The sequence below is a fragment of the Mesocricetus auratus genome, unplaced genomic scaffold, assembly GCF_017639785.1.
Source record: "Mesocricetus auratus isolate SY011 unplaced genomic scaffold, BCM_Maur_2.0 Super-Scaffold_100676, whole genome shotgun sequence".
In the NCBI taxonomy this organism is placed as follows: Eukaryota; Metazoa; Chordata; class Mammalia; order Rodentia; family Cricetidae; genus Mesocricetus; species Mesocricetus auratus.
This window is the reverse complement of record NW_024429266.1, coordinates 91,016,748-91,034,766: the sequence shown is the minus strand read 5'-3', so window position 1 is coordinate 91,034,766 and position 18,019 is coordinate 91,016,748. Positions and strand designations below refer to the sequence as shown.

The 18,019-nt window shown below is 47.2% G+C and overlaps 1 protein-coding gene and 1 long non-coding RNA gene across 3 annotated transcripts in view; one reads left to right on the top strand and one right to left on the bottom strand.

The window, feature by feature from the left end:
- The first annotated feature begins 400 nt into the window (after positions 1 to 400).
- On the top strand, positions 401 to 13,501 carry LOC121136760. Its single transcript, XR_005873876.1, has 3 exons — positions 401 to 499; positions 12,070 to 12,227; positions 13,355 to 13,501. It is a non-coding gene; the product is annotated as an uncharacterized LOC121136760 (long non-coding RNA).
- Positions 9,569 to 18,019, bottom strand: part of Ston1 (stonin 1) — a 41,548-nt gene continuing 33,097 nt past the window's right edge. For both annotated transcript variants that reach the window (XM_013118520.3, XM_005077284.4), the window contains 3 exons: positions 15,638 to 17,581; positions 10,758 to 10,960; positions 9,569 to 10,084 (listed from right to left, as the gene is read on the bottom strand). In XM_013118520.3, the coding sequence (XP_012973974.1) occupies positions 10,010 to 10,084; positions 10,758 to 10,960; positions 15,638 to 17,534 (2,175 nt within the window). In that variant the 5' untranslated portion in view covers positions 17,535 to 17,581 and the 3' untranslated portion in view covers positions 9,569 to 10,009. The remainder of the gene's footprint in view (positions 10,085 to 10,757; positions 10,961 to 15,637; positions 17,582 to 18,019) is intronic.

The window sequence follows — 18,019 nt, the reverse complement described above, 5'->3', positions numbered from 1 at the left end:
TTGTTTGAAAATGAAGAAAAGGGACACTATTTTTCTGTCCCTTTAATAGTTAGAAATGTTTGGAGATAAGCGTAGTATTTAAATCTTTGGGATGTGTAAAATTGTATTCAACAGCATTTTTAGACACCGCATTAGGGAAGACTTTAAAGAGAGTGTCTACTGCATTAATTTTAATTATGCTCCGCCGGACTCACAATGCTTTGAAATGCTTATAAAGTGCCCTCGAGATCTTTTATTAATCAAAACACAAGCACCAAGCTCTAGCGCTGCTCCCGACTCTGGGTTGGCAGCGGCTTGCCTGAGAGCGCCATCTGCTGTCTCGAGTGTGTACTACAAACAGCATTTTTTTTTTTTTTTTTTTTTTTTTTTGGACTTCTAAGGGTTGAGGATAGAACAAAGACGGGTTTCTCAGGAACAGATCAACACACAATCGTGTCACTTTAAAAGCGGCATTTCCTCTTGAGGTCTGGAACACCACACGGGTGCCGATACCTGGAGGGTAAGTGGCGAACCTCAAAGTGGAATGGCAGCTTCATTTCTTCCACTTCAGCTTTAACCCTCCAAAATATGGACAGCAATGATTTTTAAAGGCACGCTATGGCTAACAGGTTTTATTTTGGAACTCAGCTAGTTGCTCCATAGCCAGCAAATATCAGTTTTTATGGTTTGCAGATGATATCGTTTGAGGCAGAGTGCTTACCAACTGTGTGTCAGAGCCTGGGCTCAACCCCAATATTATAGGTAAATTCATATTTCAATATCAGCTATAGCAGGGACATACTAATTATAACAAGAAAAATATCCTTGTTTCATATAACCCAGGGAAAAACGCAGGTAATCAGGTTAAATTCATGACATGCTCGCCCAGAATGACCCACACTGGTAAATGCCTGGGTTAAGCTTAGTCTGAAGGGGCCTTGGGATGGAGTATCTGCTCCCGGGTAAAGGGGAGGGCATAGACCACATGACGTAGAAATAACCATCTAGCTATCTACACAAAGGAGGCAGGACGGACTAGGTGAAGACAACACTGGAAAGAACTGGCTGATTGGGGGAGCTGAGGAATTGACTGATGGAGAACAAGCATGGACAGTTCAAGCCGCTGGGTCCTTTCCTTGCTTAGGAACAATTCAAGCAAAGCCTTTGGACTCCAATGGGGTGTCTAAGATAACGCCCGCAGCCTGGTCCCTGTGAAGGGCCAGTGCAGGGTTGAGAGTGCTGTTCTGGGTTTTGAGGGTTTTTTGTTTTTGTTTTTAGTTTGTCTAGTTTTGTTTTCTTATTTATTTACTTGCTTGCTTGTTTATTAGTGAGAAGTATACACTAGTGTACACATGGTGGTCCCAGGACAGCTTGGGGGAGTAGGTTCTCTCCTTCCACCAGGTAGGTCCTATGGCTGAAACTGGGTAATCAACCAGGCCCACACCTTTAATCCCAACAATTGGGAGGCAGAGACAGGCAGATCTCTATGAGTTCAAACCCAGCCTGGTCTACATAGCAAGTTCCAGGAGCCAGTGAGACTTGTCTCAACCTCCCCACCTGAGCATGTACACACATACCACATACACTCACATAGACACACAGACACAGATACCATACACACACATATACACATACATATACACACAGAGACATATACACATATATATGTATATATATACACACACAGAGACACACACAACATACACACCACACACATACACCAGGCACACATATACACCATACACACACACCATACATACCACACACATACACATACACCACACAATACACACACAGACACACACACACCAGACACATATTCACACACAGACACACACACACCACACACACAGACACACACACCATACACACCACACACATACAGACACACACACCAGACACATATACACACACCACGCACACACCATATACATCACACACATACACACACACACCAGACTGACATATACACCAAACACACAGACACACACACCAGACACATATACACACACAGACACACACAGACACACACACACACACACACACACACACACACACATGGACACACACGGACACACACACACACACACACACACACTCCTCAGAAATGATAATCAGGGTTATCACTCAGTACCTTTACTCCTGAAGCATCTCAGCATCCCCCAGATGCTGCTTTGGGATACCAGCATTAAGTAAATAAAAACTGAATTCAACAAATACCTACTTTCTGATAAGATGTGGAATGGGGCCGGGCGGTGGTGGTGCACGCCTTTAATCCCAGCACTCGGGAGGCAGAGGCAGGTGGATCTCTGTGAGTTCGAGGCCAGGCTGGACTTACAGCCTCCAAAACAATACAGAGAAACCCTGTCTCGTAAAACCAAAAAAAAAAAAAAAAAAGATGTGGGATGGAGATCATTTCTCCCTTCCTACTGGCTTTAAACAGTACCGAGTTGCCTTCATGTCTGTCATGGCCTAGCCAAACCCTGCCCATCTCTCACACCTTATCCAAAGTAATCTCGGTACCAATTGTCCAACAGTGAACTTTAAAAATGTTGTTTTTAAATACACTTTATATATACATTACAGTGTTGCATGATTCCATTCTGTGGACAAAATTTGTCCTATTGTCAAGGAAAAAATGGTAGAGCATGAAAGATGGTCCTACAGGTACTTGCCATCAACATGGCAACCTGAGTTTAATCCCTGGGATGGGGGGTTGGGTGTCAGGCAGAAGCAAGCGTATCTCTAAGTTCAAGGCCAGCCTGGTCTACAGATCGAGTTCCAGGACAGCCAGGGCTACACAGAGAAACCCTGGCAAGCAAGCAAGAAAGGAAGGAAGGAAGGAAGGAAGGAAGGAAGGAAGGAAGGAAGGAAGGAAGGAAGGAAGGAAGGTAGGTAATGGACTCTGGAGTCCTATCTAGAGCTGAGACAAAAACGAAGAACAACAACTTGAGGTGTAAAGGGTTTATTTGTCCTACCCTTCCCAACATGGTCCATTATCCAGGGAAGTCAGGGCAGGAGCCGACACAGAGGCCATGGAGGGGTGCCGCTTACTGGCTTATGAATAAATAAATGACCCAGAGACTTCTGTTGGGGTTCAGACTTCAAGCTGAATGTCAGAAAATCAAATCAGCTGGCCACTTACCTACCTCAGGCTCAATGGGCTGATCCTGTCTCCAGGAGCTCTCACCAAGTCTCACACTGCTGCCTCTCCTCAGCGGGGCTGGAGAATTAACACCTCTCTGAGACCTTGCTTCTGTCCTATGCACTTCCCTAATGCTGGGATTAAAGGTGTGCACTATAATTCTCTTTTAGACGGATTCACTCTTGTGTAGATCTTGGTGGCCTTGGACTCACAGAACTCTGTCTACCTCTGAATATTGACTCCTAGAATTAAAGTTGTGTGTGCCACCACCTCCTAGCTTCTTACTGCTGGGATTAAAGGTGTGTGCCAACCTCTGTAGCTTGAGGCTGACTCTGCTTTTCTGAACCCTCAGTCAAGCTTTAATAAATCATAATATATCACTACAGGCTTGCTTAGCTTGATTTTTTAAAAATATAATTCAAGATCACCTGCCCAGGAGTGGTATCCCCCTCCCACATGAGTCATTAATCAAGAAAATGTCCCCAGATTTGCCTACAGCCCAATCACATGGAGGCATTTTCTCAATTAAGGTTTCCTCTTCCCAGATGACTCTTGCTTGTGTCAAGCCAACAAAAACCTAACCAGCACGGCTTATCTTAGAATTGTTCATCAAGCCTGAAAGCCAAAGAAAACTGATGTTAATGAACATGACCCTTGTCCACAGAAATGCATATTAATTGTGTTAGGGTTAGAGGAATTATCCACCATTGTCCACTGGTGGCTCAGAGCATCCAACACAGTGGCTCTCAACCTTCCTAATGCTTCAACCTTTTAAGACAGTTCCTCATGGTGTGGTGCCCCCTGTGGTATTTTTAATGTAATCGGTCCCCATAAGGAGTGGCACTATTAGTGTCTGTCTGTCTTGTTGGAGGAAGTGTGTCACTGTGGAGGCGGGCTTTAAGGTCTCATATGATCAAGATACTGTCCAGTATATCAGACCCCTTCCTGTTGCCTGCACAAGATGTGGAACTCTCAGCTCCTTCTCCAGCACCATGTCTGCCTGCATGGCACCATGTCCCACCATGATGACAATGGAATGAACCTCTGAACTGTAAGCGAGCCCCAATTAAATGTTTCCCATTGTAAGAGTTGCCATGGTCACAGTGTCTTCATAGCAACAGAAACCCTGACTAAGACAACCCCAACCATAAAATTATTTTCATTGTCACTTCATAACTGTAATTTTGCTACTATTACTGTACTGGCTGGTTTTGTGTGTCAACTTGACACAAGCTAAAGTCATCAGAGAGAAAGGAGCCTCAGCTGAGGAAGCGCCTCCATGAGATCCTGCTGTAAGACACTTTCTCAATTAGTGATCAATGGGGAGGGCCCAGCCCATTGTGGGTGGTGCAGTCAGTCCCTGGGATTGTGGCCCTGGGTTCTATAAGAAAGTGGTCTGAGAAAGCCATGGGAAGCAAGCCAGTAAGCAGCTCCCCTCCTGCCCCCAGGATCCTGCCCTGCTTGAGCTCCTGTCCTGACCTCCTTCAGTGATCCACAGTGATGTGGAAGTGTAAGCTGAATAAACCCTTTCCTCCACAACTTGCTTTTTGGTCATGGTGTTTTGTCACAGCAATAAAAACCCTAAGACACTCACGACTTGTAAATATTGGCTATAAAGGACATCTGATGTTTGACCCCTGTGAAAGGGTCATTCGACAACCCCAGAAGGTGCACGACCCACGGGTTCAGAAACATTGATCTAGCATGTTTGTGACTTCAATTCAGACTTTTTTACATCTCACATGTGTCTCTGTCCTTTGACACCTCTTGGGGTCGTTTATAACACGTCTCACCAGTTCCCTCAACAGTTAATGAGTTAAACAGAATAAAATCTTGTTCATATGCTCATCTCAGATCCTTTTATGTCATGATTATATCATCACTTTTTTCTTTTTTCTTTTTTTTTTTTTTGAGCATATAATTGCATTTCTCCCTTCTTTTTTCCTCCCTCCAAGCCTTCCCGTATATTCCTTCTGGCTCTTTTTCATTGCTTCTTTTATCATTGCTATCGCGTGTATAACACGTGTAAGTATAATTACCAAGTGTAGCCTGCCCCATCGGCATGTTACCGTGTGGGTTTTCAGTGCTGATCATCTGGTACTGGACAGTCCATTTCTATGCTGCTCTCACACCACCCCTCCCTTTGGCAGCTTTCTTCCATAGGGTGTAGTTCCTTATGTAGAGTTGAGGCCTCGGGGCTTTGTCCCTGTCTGCTTTAGCATGTCTGTCCGTGTCATCTTTGTTCAGCTCATGTTTGGGCAATCATGTTGGTGAGACTTTATGTCACTGGGAAACAATTTCACAGTGAGCTCCCTGATTTTTTTGGCTCTTACACTCTTTCTGGACCCTCTTCTGCAATATTCCCTGAGCCTCGGGTATAGGATATCTTTGTAGCTATGTCTACCCCTTGGGACTGGACTCCACAACTTTGCATTTTAATTGGTTGTGGTTTCTATAGTGGTCTCCATCTATTACAAAGAGAAGTGTCCTTGATGAGGACTTTGGTCTACCTTTATCTGTGGGGTATAAAGATTGTGGTGGTTTGAATAAGAATGGTCTCCTTAGGCTTGTATATTTGAATGCTTAGGGAGTAGTATTATTTGAAAGCGTTAGGAGGTGTGGCCTTGTCGGGGGTGGATGTGGCCTTGGTGGAGGAAGTGTGTCACCAGGGGTGCGCTTTGAGGTTTCAGAAGCCCAAGAGAGGCCCAGAGGCTCTCTCTCTTCCTACTGCCTGCAAATCTGCATGTAGAATCCCCAGCTACCTCTCCAGCACCATGTCTGCCTGCACACCACCATGCTGATAATGGACTAACCCTCTGAAACTATAAGCCAGACCCAATTAAATGTCCGCCTTTATAAGAGTTGTAGTGTCTCTTCACAGCAATGGAACACTGACTAAGACAGAGACAAATGCTTAGGTTGTCATTAGGGATTATCCTGGTTCAGTGAAGCAGTGGTTCCAGGTTCTCCTCCAATACCCATGACTTCACCAGCACTGAGTATTTAGCTAGGTTTCCAGGACCAGACATGGTTTCCCTCTCATTGAGCAGATCTTATACCCAATTAGAGAGCTGTTGGTTTCCACCAAGGTACTCATATTACTACTGTACCCTTAGAGTTACTGTGCCATACTGGTTGCCATCTGCTTCCTAGGCATCATAGCTGGGGTAGAACTGTTGGCTTCTTCCATCCTTTGGAGGCTTGCAGGGTACCCTCTAGTACCATAGAAGCCTGTCCTCAGAGAGGAGGCATTCAGATCAGTTCCATATCTTTGTGTGTCATGATTATTTTTAAAAAATCATTCTTGGGACTAGAGAGATGATACAGCGTTTAAGAATCTATACCATTCTTTCAGAGAACCGGAGTTCAAGAACCCATATCCAGATGCTCGTAACTGCCTGTAACTTCAGCCTCTGGTGATCTAGCACCCCTTCTGGCCTCAACAGGCACTGCAGTCACACACACACACACACACACACACACACACACACACACACACAAAATAAATCTTTTCGGACTCAGCTATTATAATGTGATCAATAAGAGCTTGTTGATATTCACTTTCTAGGCTATGCCAAGATGTCATGTCAGGGGACTTCATAATGATGAAGTTATGAGCACGTATCTGACAGTCAATTGTTTAAGGTTACTGAAATTGATTTCACACCTTAAAATAAAAAGCCCCAGGCCTTGCAGAAAATACAACTCTATCACACAGTAAGAACCATTTAAAATACATCTTTAATTTTATAGAAATCAATATGTAATCTACAAAATACTTTGTTACATGATTATCAAAGTTCAATGTGTTCTGCATTTATAACGACAGGCCAAAAAGTCATATTTTGAGTAAAACATAACAGTCATTGTTAAGGAAAAGCATCTAAGTGAACTTGTAAGAAAGGGGCCAGCTAGTTCATTAGCAGAGCTCCTGAATGAAAGGCACTATAGCTCTCTGATATACACACCAGACCGAAAGGCAAGCTGGAGAGTGTGGTGTTCATCTTTCTAACTGATTAACCTTAGCTGTTCCCATCGACACGGAAGTGCTCTTGCACTCAGACCTGCATAATCGATCATGTAACGATCAACCCATGAACGTCTGAGTCCGGTTAATGCGGCCCTGGGCTGGCTAGAGGAAGAGACCAGGGCAGTAAAGACAGAAGAACAAGTTATAAGCTGGTGGTGTCCTTGAAGTGGCCACAGACTCCAAAGTGGTTACACACATAAAGAAGTTATCTAAATTAAAAGGTTACAAAGAAGTGTTTCTTCTCCAATTCCCTTCCCGCTGCCTCCTCTAAAAGCAAGGACTTTTGAAGATCACTGCCGGCATCCTGGAAGAGATTTTACTTTTTTCACAATCTAAAGGCCCTGGTAAGTTTTCACAGAGCTCAGGAGTTACATTTGACCCCAGCCGTTTCTAAAGTCAGAAGAACTGTATTTAAAAGCCTCCCTTCCCTGATGTTAGTTTAACACTAAGTAATGGATATCTAAGGTCCTCAATAGATGTGCAAATTAGCATTTATGCAGCCGCACCCCGCTGGTAATGCCATCAACATTGTTCCAGAAACTCAGTTTGGGCTTGTGGCAGTCTTCTGCTACTGAGGCTTGAGGTGGTCCTTAAGTCTGGGCGGCTTGTGACTTAAAGACCCCAACAGTATAACCCACACATATTAGCCATCCTGCAAGGCAGGAGGAGGAATGCCTTGGACCTTTGCTGGATTTCTTTTGCAATATAACTCACCTGTAGCCACTGTGAATTCTTCATGGTCAGGAAGCCATAAAACACCTCAGAAAAAAAAAGATGTAATTAATCTAGCTAACTTTCCTGGGACTTCCCAACATCACGAAAGAGAAAGTGTGCCTACTCCAGAACACAAGGAAAGATGGTGGGATTTTTATGAAACATGCACTTCCACACATACATGTTCCATGCATCGGCAACCAGCCTCAAGCAAATATTGTGAGTCACATATCACACAAGGTTAAAATACAGCCATATAATCCATTTTTAGCCTTGACCTCTGTGTTCTGTGCCTTCACAGTAAAATCACAACAGTAAAATCTGATGGAGACAAAGCATCATGAATGTTTGTCTTAATCTATTTGAATAGACGAAAATGAATGCAACAGGAGACAAATGCATGAAATAAATTCTGTAGGCCAACAAGTCAGCGTGGTTTAGAACAGCTTTCTGACTCAAGACGTGGGAAAGAAAGTCTATAGTCTCCGCTTAGGCTCAGCACGAATAGAGCGTGTATTCACATGACATGGAAAACCAATCCTCAGAACATGGACTTCATAAATTTCAAGATTCTGACTTGTCATGGTAAGCACATCTTCTAAAGAAAGCACGCTCGTGTTTTCTGGTTGTGAGCCTCGCCTGTAACAGGTGGGCCATCTCCCCAGCACAAGAAACCACTCTCCATGAAGCAGAATTCGAATGAGTCCGAGGAGTGTGGCACCGCACACAAGCATCCAGCCTGGGCTCAGCCTTCTAGGAAGAGGATTACATCAATTACAGGAAACGCTGTGACCATGCACGGTCCTTGGGTTGCTACTTTCAAAAAACCATATTCAATAAACTTTAAAAGTTCATCTTTAATGTACATAAATATTGAAAGGAATTTGAAAAACAGCTTGAAAGGAAGCCTGCCCCCACCCCATCCCCAGACCAAAAGGCACTGTATCTTGGTGGCTCATTCCAAAAATATGCATAGCTATCAATGGAAACCATTTCTTTGGATCGCAAATCAGAATACAGAGACATTTTGAAAACGACGCCACAGCAAGGGAAAGACAGGCAGCAAATGTAGCGGGGGCTGCAGGACAGGAAGAACATAGATGGTTCAGAATGACAGACGCATGCAAATCTCCATTCCAACGCACGCCTCCCACATCTGTCTTCACCTAACCACATCTCAGAGCTGAGCAAGAAGAGACATCACTTACTTGGGGCTCTGTCTCCTTTGGCTGCCCTCCTCGGTGGTTCCCACGCTAACGGTCCTAATCAGGGTTTCTACCGTTGTGATGAGACACCATGACAAAAACAAGTTGGGGAGGGAAGGGCTTACTCAGCTCACACTTCCACATCGCTGTCCATCACTGAAGGACGTCAGGACAGGAACTCAAACAGAGCAGGAACCTGGAGGCAGGCGCTGATGCAGAGGCCATGGAGGAGTGCTGTTTACTGGCTTGCTTACATTTTCAGAGAGTTAGTACACTGTCATCTCGACAGGGACATGGCAGGAGCTTGAGGGTACTCATGGAGCTGGAGCAGTAGCTGAGAGACAGAGACAGAGACAGAGAGAGACAGAGACAGAGACATGACAGAGACAGGAGGGGGCCTGGCATGGGTTTTTGAAACCGCAAAGCCCCCCCCCCAGTGAAACACTTCCTCCGATCAGGCCACACCTCCTAATCCTTCTAATCCTTTCAAGCAGGTCCACTCCCTGGTGACAAGCATTCAGATATATGAGTCTATGGGGGCCATTCTTACTCAGACCACCACACTAACACACAAAGCAAGAAGAGATGGGAAAATCACATAACCCAGACAACAAAACAAAGGCACTGGGTAATCAAAACCCAAATATCCTTCAGGCAAACTGGCCAGCAGGTCTCACATTAGGTAAGAGCGCCTCTGTGTCTCAACGAGATGTAACGGCACAATCCACGAACGCATTCCTTCTCATATCCCCAGAGCAAAACCATATCAGAAGAGTAACGTGCACACTGTCTGCTCTGGGGCACACGTTTCTCCAGACTCGCCACTGGATCTCTGGCCTCAGGCTGCTACTCAGAACAAAGTCCCACCGTACTGCAGCAGGACTTCCTGGCCCGGCTGCGGGTTGTGAATTTGACCCGGGGGGGGGGCCTCATCGTTCACTGAGTCACGCAGTCACCGGCTTTATCTGGGTCTTCTCCGTCTATCTGGATCCATTTCCTTTCGATCCCCACCTGTTAGGAGAAAGCAAAGCACAGGCAGTGTTAGACAACACCGATGACAGCTCTCTGGTACCGTTTACACCTGGTGTGGACGCAGACACCTCACCCTGTGGACGCAGACACAGGCCACCCGCTGACCGACCCCAGTTCTATAGTGAGGCACTCTTGTTCTGGGGGCCCCAAGCCCCCAAGTCCTTCCTTCTAGAATCAAATCTGAAGCTCTCCGAAATCATAGCTGTCATCGCAATTCTTTTTATTTTAAATCTGCCATGCCCGGGGAAGCTGACACAGGGATGGTCCTACGGAGGAACATTCAGGGGTCCTGACGCGGCTCCCTTTCCCCGTCACCGGAAAAGGCTGACCCCAAGAGTAGACACGACATGGGCAAAGCCGATTTCTTCTGAAATACAGTTCCTGGCTGCTGGGGGTTGGGTGGGCGTGGCCTTTGTGGAGGAGAGGAGGGCACCAGCTGCCCCTCGCTGACGTTATCAGTAGGGAAAGAAATGAGTGGATTCACCATATAGATTTCCCAACGGATGTCAATGGTGACCGCTAAGTTTCCATGGCTAAACTCCGAGCTTTTCCGTCGCCGAAGGGGGATGGGGAAAGACAGACAGACAGACAGACAGACAGACAGACAGACAGACAGACAGACAGACAGACAGAACCAGGGCACTTGGGATACCTGGAGGCTGTAGCAAGCCCGCTGACACACATGCTTCTGAGGCTGGACATCGCTCTCCACTCCCAGGGTCCTCACCTCTGTCCCCGAGGCAGAGGCTTCCGGCATTGAAAACTGGACAGTAGCAAATGGGTACCAATCAGAGGGGATCTCCTGGTCTGATCCAAGTTCTAGTTTGTACGACAGACAATGGGGCTGATCAGGACCTAGAAGAAGTCAACCCAACAGCGTCAGAATGATGCAATGGCAAAGGAAAAGTCTACAACCCTCGCTCCTCGCTGGAGTGACAGTCCCGTTAGCAAACATCAACTGTGCGCCAAGCAGGAAGAACCCAGAGGCAGGCTTGAAGCTGTCACACTGTCCCCACACAGATCAGCTCTTAAAAATGGCTTTAGTCACAAAAGTCACACGATCAGATAAGAGCAATACTTATATGAAGCAGAATTATTTGACCACAGTGTGATTCAGTCCCCTCGAAGCCTTCCTCCCGGGCAGACTGGATAAGCTTCAACAGGTCCCAGTCATTTCCTTAAACCAGTGTTTACTTTTAGATAATGCAGATGGACTTCAAATTAGGTCACATGGTTTCAAAACCTTGACTTTTAAAAGTCAGGCTTGAAATTTTGGTATAATGCTTCCTGTTTTAGTGGAATGGAATTTCTTTCACCACCGAAATTCCTACTCATTGTCCTGAAAATCTTCTACTAGAACGGATATTACAGGAGAGAGATGAGCATACAGGCCTTCAATACTTCAGTTAATATTTGTTCTCGGTGAAGTGCATTGTCACGGGGATCTACCGCACGCTGTGCCGGGCCCAGGGGTACTAGGTATACTCGGAAAGTTTAGGTGGGAATTACAGTATGTGAGAGGGAGAGAATTCCAATGGATTAATATTTGGGAGCCAGGCACACACCTGTAATGCCAGCACTTAAAAGGCAGTGGTAAGGGAGTAAGTCGTTCTAGACTACGTCCGAGTTTGAGGCCAGCCTAAGCCCTTACCTCAAAACAAACAACGAAAGCATTCAAGTGTGTGTGTCCCTATCATAACTTCACAAATGTCCCGTGGTCATCTCACATTGTTCCTGACATCTAATCACATCCAGTTTAATCACCTTCAAATAAATGTAACTAAAAAAACAAAACAGTAATTTCAAAAGCCAGATTAAATTCCTGTGCTACTGATACAACTCAAGAAAAAAAATTTTTTTTATCAGAGGATAGCCCTAGGCACAAAAACATGAGTTTAAAAGATTTTGCTTTTTTAAATAAAAAAATTTATTTAAAAAGACAAATCGTCTTTTATTCCTTGCAGCCTCTTTCTTGTGGGGAGACTGATCAAATTCTGAAGCTGTCAAAGGCCTAGAGAAGTCACCCATCAATCAGGCAGCTGATGCTCACTCCACAGCACTAACACAGAAGATGGGATAACGGTGGCCTCTGTGGGGCCTTAAGCTGCCCATATCACTGCAGGTGAGACTGAGGGGGTGGGGAGGAGAGCAAGCAGACAGGCAGACAGACAGGCAGACAGGCAGACAGGCAGACAGGCAAGCAGGCAGGCAGACAGACAGACAGACAGACAGGCAGGCAGACAGGCAGACAGGCAGGCAGCAGATAGGCAAGCAGGCAGGCAGACAGGCAGACAGACAGGCAGGCAGGCAGGCAGGCTGACAGACAGGCAGGCAGACAGACAGGCAGACAGGCAAACAGGCAGACAGACAGACAGGCAAACAGGCAGACAGGCAGACAGACAGACAGACAGACAGGCAGGCAGGCAGGCAGACAGGCAGACAGACAGATAGGCAAGCAGACAGGCAGACAGACAGACAGACAGAGGGATGAGTAGAGTTCTCACAATCTTCCCTCCTGTCTAGACTTTCAGAAGAGAGGATACAGTAAATCGCTTCCAACAACTTTTCCCTTCTATTACTATTTTAGAACACAAACTCTAGACCCAGCTCTGCTAATTAAGAGCTGTGTGGTTCTAGGCAAGTCACCTAACTCTCTGAGCCTCAGTTTCCCCCAATGAGGGTCTCACACAGTTGTTGTTGTGAGGATAACCAACCAGCAGACATACTGGGCAGTGGCAGAAACAGCCGATCTTAACACTTTGCCAAGTGCCAATGACTATACTTTGCCAGTCAGGAAACTGTGGATTCTACACATTTAAACTTGGTAATGATACTGAAGTTTACTTCATTTGTTGTTTACGTTGTTCAGGAAAAGTTTCTTAGGGAAGTTTTCCAGTGGAAATGGGGATGGAAAATACATTTTTTTAAATAATAGAAACGACACTTCTACCATTTTTCCTAAAAAGCTGGTGGTAAAAGTATTTTTCTCCCAAGTTTTCTGGTGGCTTTCCCCCCAAGATTTTGGCCATTCTACAGTTTTTACTAACACACTGTTATTCATGCTTTGAAGTAAAGATACCAGACCAGGTTCCTTGCCTAAAAGACACTTGTCAAATTTAAGAAATAATAGAGAAAAAGCCTGTCATCTCGGTGCCGACCACAAGGGGTCACTGCCGGGCCTTAGTAATTATTCTTCCAGGGTAACCTCTCAGCTCAGGACTTGGAAAGCAAACCACCAAATCTCTTTAGGTCCTGTTGATAGCCAGTCTCTCCTGACCCAACGGATTCCACACCTGAAGCTGAACTATTAAGAGCTGAAGAAAATGGACGTAGGAGGACTCAATCGCGAGGGAAAGAACTAAGATGCTGCTGACAAAGAGCGAAGCAGAAAGGAGCCCAGGGGGAGTGAAAGCCCACGCTGCTGGTGAGGCCCACTCCGGCAACCCTTTCTAAATCCCCGCGTTCTAAATCCCCGCGGCCACCATTGCCTTCCTCTCCCAGTCTTTCCCTCTTGATCAAGGAGCTCTTTTGCTTTTTAATGTGCATTCACTCTAGCAGAACACTGGGGTGTGGAGTCGAACTGGGGGAGTTGATGAAACCATCCATCTGTTATCCAGCCAGATCTTTCCTGTGCATGTCTGCCTAGGGTAGGAGATAAAGATCAGGACATCAGCATCCACATTTAACAGTCCCCAGGAACCTCTGGGGGTCCTTCAGGGACCATCAGCGCACCTTGGGCTTCTCCTTCTCCATGCTATGATCATCAAAGGAAACGAGAGAGAGAGAGAGAGAGAGAGAGAGAGAGAGAGAGAGAGAGAGAGGAGAGGGAGAGGGAGAGAGAGAGAGAGAGAAAGAAAGAGGGAGAGGGAGAGAGAGAGAGGGAGAGAGAGAGAGAGAGAGAGAGAGAGAGAGAGAGAGAGAGAGAAGGAGAGGGAGAGGGAGAAAGAAAGAGGGAGAGGGAGAGAGAGAGAGGGAGAGGGAGAGGGAGAGAGAGAGAGAGAGAGAGAGAGAGAGAGAGAGAGAGAGAGAGAGAGAGAGAGAGAGAGAGAGAGAGATTCTTCTGTGGGCGTTTTGAATACGGCAGTATCCCTGGGATCCAGGCACCAGTATGTTTGAATCACTCCCCAGGAAAACCTCATATGTCCCCAGGGTGATGACCATTTCCTTAGAGACCTGAATGATGTAGGCAGGAAGAGAAAGCCCAGCCAATGGCGTACCTGCTTCCTGGACTGATCTCTGCCCATGCCTCGCAACTTGCTAATGTAACCAGCTAGAGTTTGAGCTCCAGACAGGATTCAGCAGGCACCTGGCACCAACTTGGGAGTCTGAGGAGCCCAAGTGCCCTGTGCAGAAAGGGAGTCCCCAGCCTGTCCTCATCCTACCAGACACGCCACACTCTCCTTCACGGACGCCACACTCCACTCAGCCTTGATATGACTCTGATCAGCCGCAAGATTTGCCCATGACATGGCCTAGTTAGCTCAGGACAAGGCTAGGCAGTGCTGGTGTAGTCTAGCCACCATGGCCTCTGATGGTACGGGCTCCCATGCAGTGGGCATGTCAGTGGCTGACACAGAGAGTATGCATCTGGTTGTCAGACAACTAGGTTGCTGAAGCAGGTTAAACCTCCGTGTCTGGGGGAAGCCGGTTTGGAGATCTTAATTACATGTTCTCAGGGGTCAATTTTGAAATCTATTTGTCCTTTTTTTTTTTTTAATCCCACGCCGTAGCAAAAATCAGAAATGGGAAAGCAGGCGGGTAGCTGTACATATGGGGAACCCTGAGGGTCGAGTGACATCCTGGTCTCTGAGACAGCTTCTGGAACCAGACAGAGCGTCTGTGCAGAGTGGAAGTAGGGACTGTACATTACCAATGAAAATAACCCCATCAACAGCATTGGATTGTCCGAGAATCCACGGATCGGCAAGGATGGATTATGCCAGGAAGACCCAGCCCTTCACGCCTTCCTTCCACGAATTTACACTAATTTCCTCCAGGAAATTCTGTCCAGAAGTGGAACCAGAACTGCCCAGCAGGTGAGACCCACCCAGAAGGAGCTACCCAGAGGCACCACGGTGAGGGCTCGGTCCAGGCGGTTCACAAGTGAACTGCTTCAACTACAGAACTCGGGAGGATGAGGTAATGCTCTTCCTGGAAGCCAAAGGATGCTCTCCCTCCCTCCCTCCCTCCATCCATCCATCCATCCATCCATCCATTCATCCCTTTCTCCCTCCCTCCCTTTCCTCATCCCTCCCTCCCCTCCCTTCCTATAAACATTTCCTTGGTACCACCACAGAAAATCTGTAAACTAGGGTGCCATTTCTTTTGACATTAAAAGAGGCAGAAGAAGCTAAGGTCATCGGGTGGAAATAAACACAAAAGAAAACAAGTAAACCAGCTGTTTGGCCAGATGTCCCACCTCCCACCTGGCTGGGCTAGCGGACCCTCATCTCTCAAGCCACCATCCGCCTCTGCCCGCTTTGGGTCCAAGTACGTGGGTGGAAACACTAAGCCTAGGCGTTGGATATTTACTTGAGTTTTTGTCCGGAAGCCGATCTATCTTCCACACCACAGCCCGGTAGGCGCTCTCGTATTTTGCTGACCCTACAGTGACCTGAATGACGGGTTCAGATTCGGGTTCCTGTAAACTCCCCAGACATGCCCGACGGTTCATTTTGGCTTTCAGGGATTTCTGCCTCTGAAGGTTCCTGGTCCAGAGGGCCTTGATCCATTGGCCTGGGACAGGAAAGTGAATCATGATATTGTCACAGCACCTCAAGGAACTGGCATGGGGTGACCTCTGAGGCCCCGGGGTCATGTTGACAAAAGCCTGGAGTTCCACATATGCCCCCTGGACAGCCACTACGGACTTCACAGAAAACGGAAGCTCCTCCCCTTCGTAGGAGGTTTTGAAGCGCATGAGCTCAAACCGGCAAGCATCCAGCGGCACGAACTTAATGACTCTAGACTGCTGGAATTCTTCGGCTTTCACACAGGGATGGAAATGGTAGTTAAGAATATCGATCCCCCTTTTTTCTGGTTCTTTCTCAAAACAGCATCCATCTCGTTTCTGCAGTTGAAGGTCATTCAAGGTTAGAAAACATTCCGCCGGCCCATTCACGAAGCAGAGGCAAGAGATTTGAGTTACCACAGCACTTTCGACCAATTTCCCGTCTCCTTTGGTTACCGTACCCCAAAAGTTGTCCACGATGTCCAGGTAGATTTCCTGTTCCTCGTAGATCTTCCTTGGCCGTGCAACAGCGGGCAGCTTTACCAGCTCCTCCTCGACAGTGGTCAGGAACTCAAGGAAGTCACGGTGCTCCGTGGACCCCAGCTTCAGCATCTGCTCTACCTCGGGCTCGCGAACCACTTCGGTCTTGGAATGGTATTTCCTTTTCTCCGCGTAAGACACGTGTTCCACCTTCACGGTGTGGATTTTCCCCGCCATGCTGAAGTTCTCGAGTTTGGGTTCAGAAAGCCTGCAGTGCGGATCAAGCTGGAACTCTTTGAATGGCTTTTCCAGCCCCTGCTCATAGTACATCTGCAGGATCCCTCCCGGCAGAACCTTCAGGAAAATGGGTCCCCACTGCCGGGAAGACATCATGTTCTTCTTCTCGGGAATCCTCAGCATGAAGGCCCATCCATCTCTGGGCTGACTCCGGAAGAGCGTGTGCGGGACAAAAGAAGAGGCGGTGTCTCCGGCAGACGGGCTCCGCCGAGACAAATTCCCAAGAGGGCCTTGGGTCTCCGCCGACTGCAGGTGTTCAAGCTTCTCGCAGATGTAGCTGAGCGAGCATTGGTTGAGGCTCTTTTGATCCATGGGTGCTTCCTTGTCCCTTGATGAGAACGGCTTTCTGCTTGCCAGGGAGTCCAAGGGGAACTGAGAACTGCTACCTTCATCTTTCCAAAATGGGTTGGAAAACGCACAGTCGTCTCGAAAATACTCAAACTGCAGAGTCTCGCTAGGGGCCCGCTGAGGGCTGGCGTCGTCTTCAGGACCAGCTTTGGGAGTCAGCTGGGCGCGGGAGTGGTCACAGGGCAATGAGGCCTGGGGTGAGCAGGTTGGCTTAGTCAGTGGTAACGAAGGACCTGCTCCTCCTGCGGTTTTGGGGGGGCTGCTTGAAGAACATTCTGGAATAGGATAAAGCACGTGAGACCCTGCTTTAGGGATGCCGGGGAAGCCCGGGAAGTCTTTGGTGGGTGTAGAAAGAGGTGAGTTGCTTGGAGGTCCCGGACTGAAGTAAAAGTCGACCATGGGAGAGGAGAGGGGCGTGCTGCTGGCTGAGGAGGGAGCACTAGCCAAGTCCCTGAGGCCAGGCAGGCTCAGCTTCAGTCCATTCGGTCTGCAAACACCTTCAGTCTTCTGAGAAGACTGAAAAGCAGGGTCATCGTCGAAGGTGACCCAGCTGCCTGGATTCGTAGAACACATCTTCAGAGCGGGCTGGTGGCCTGGTTAATGAGTCAGGGACATGGTCTCTGCAAAGGAGAAAGACAAAATAAGATTAAATAAAGGCTGAAGACAGAGACACTGGAGTTCTGTCGCCTCCACAAAGACCCGGGTGTGGAAAGCTTACATGTTTACTGTGTAAAAAAAACAAGCTTGGGCTGGAGAGATGGCTCAGCCGTTAAAGGCTAGGCTCACAACCAAAAATATAAGAGTTCGGTTCCCAGCACCCACGGCTGTCTCTCCAGCCACCTTTAAAAAAACAAAAACAAAAACAAAAACAAAAACAAAAACAAGCTTACAAGTGTCCATTCTTGGCAGATAAATGAACACAAACAATCAGGTAAGAACAGCCATCAGCTGAAAACGAAGGGGATGGAAGCCAACGCGGGGTGGGAAGTGCAGGGACCAGAGTGCGGGTCTGAACTGTCCCCAGAAGAGACCAGAGTGCGGATCTGAACTGTCCCCAG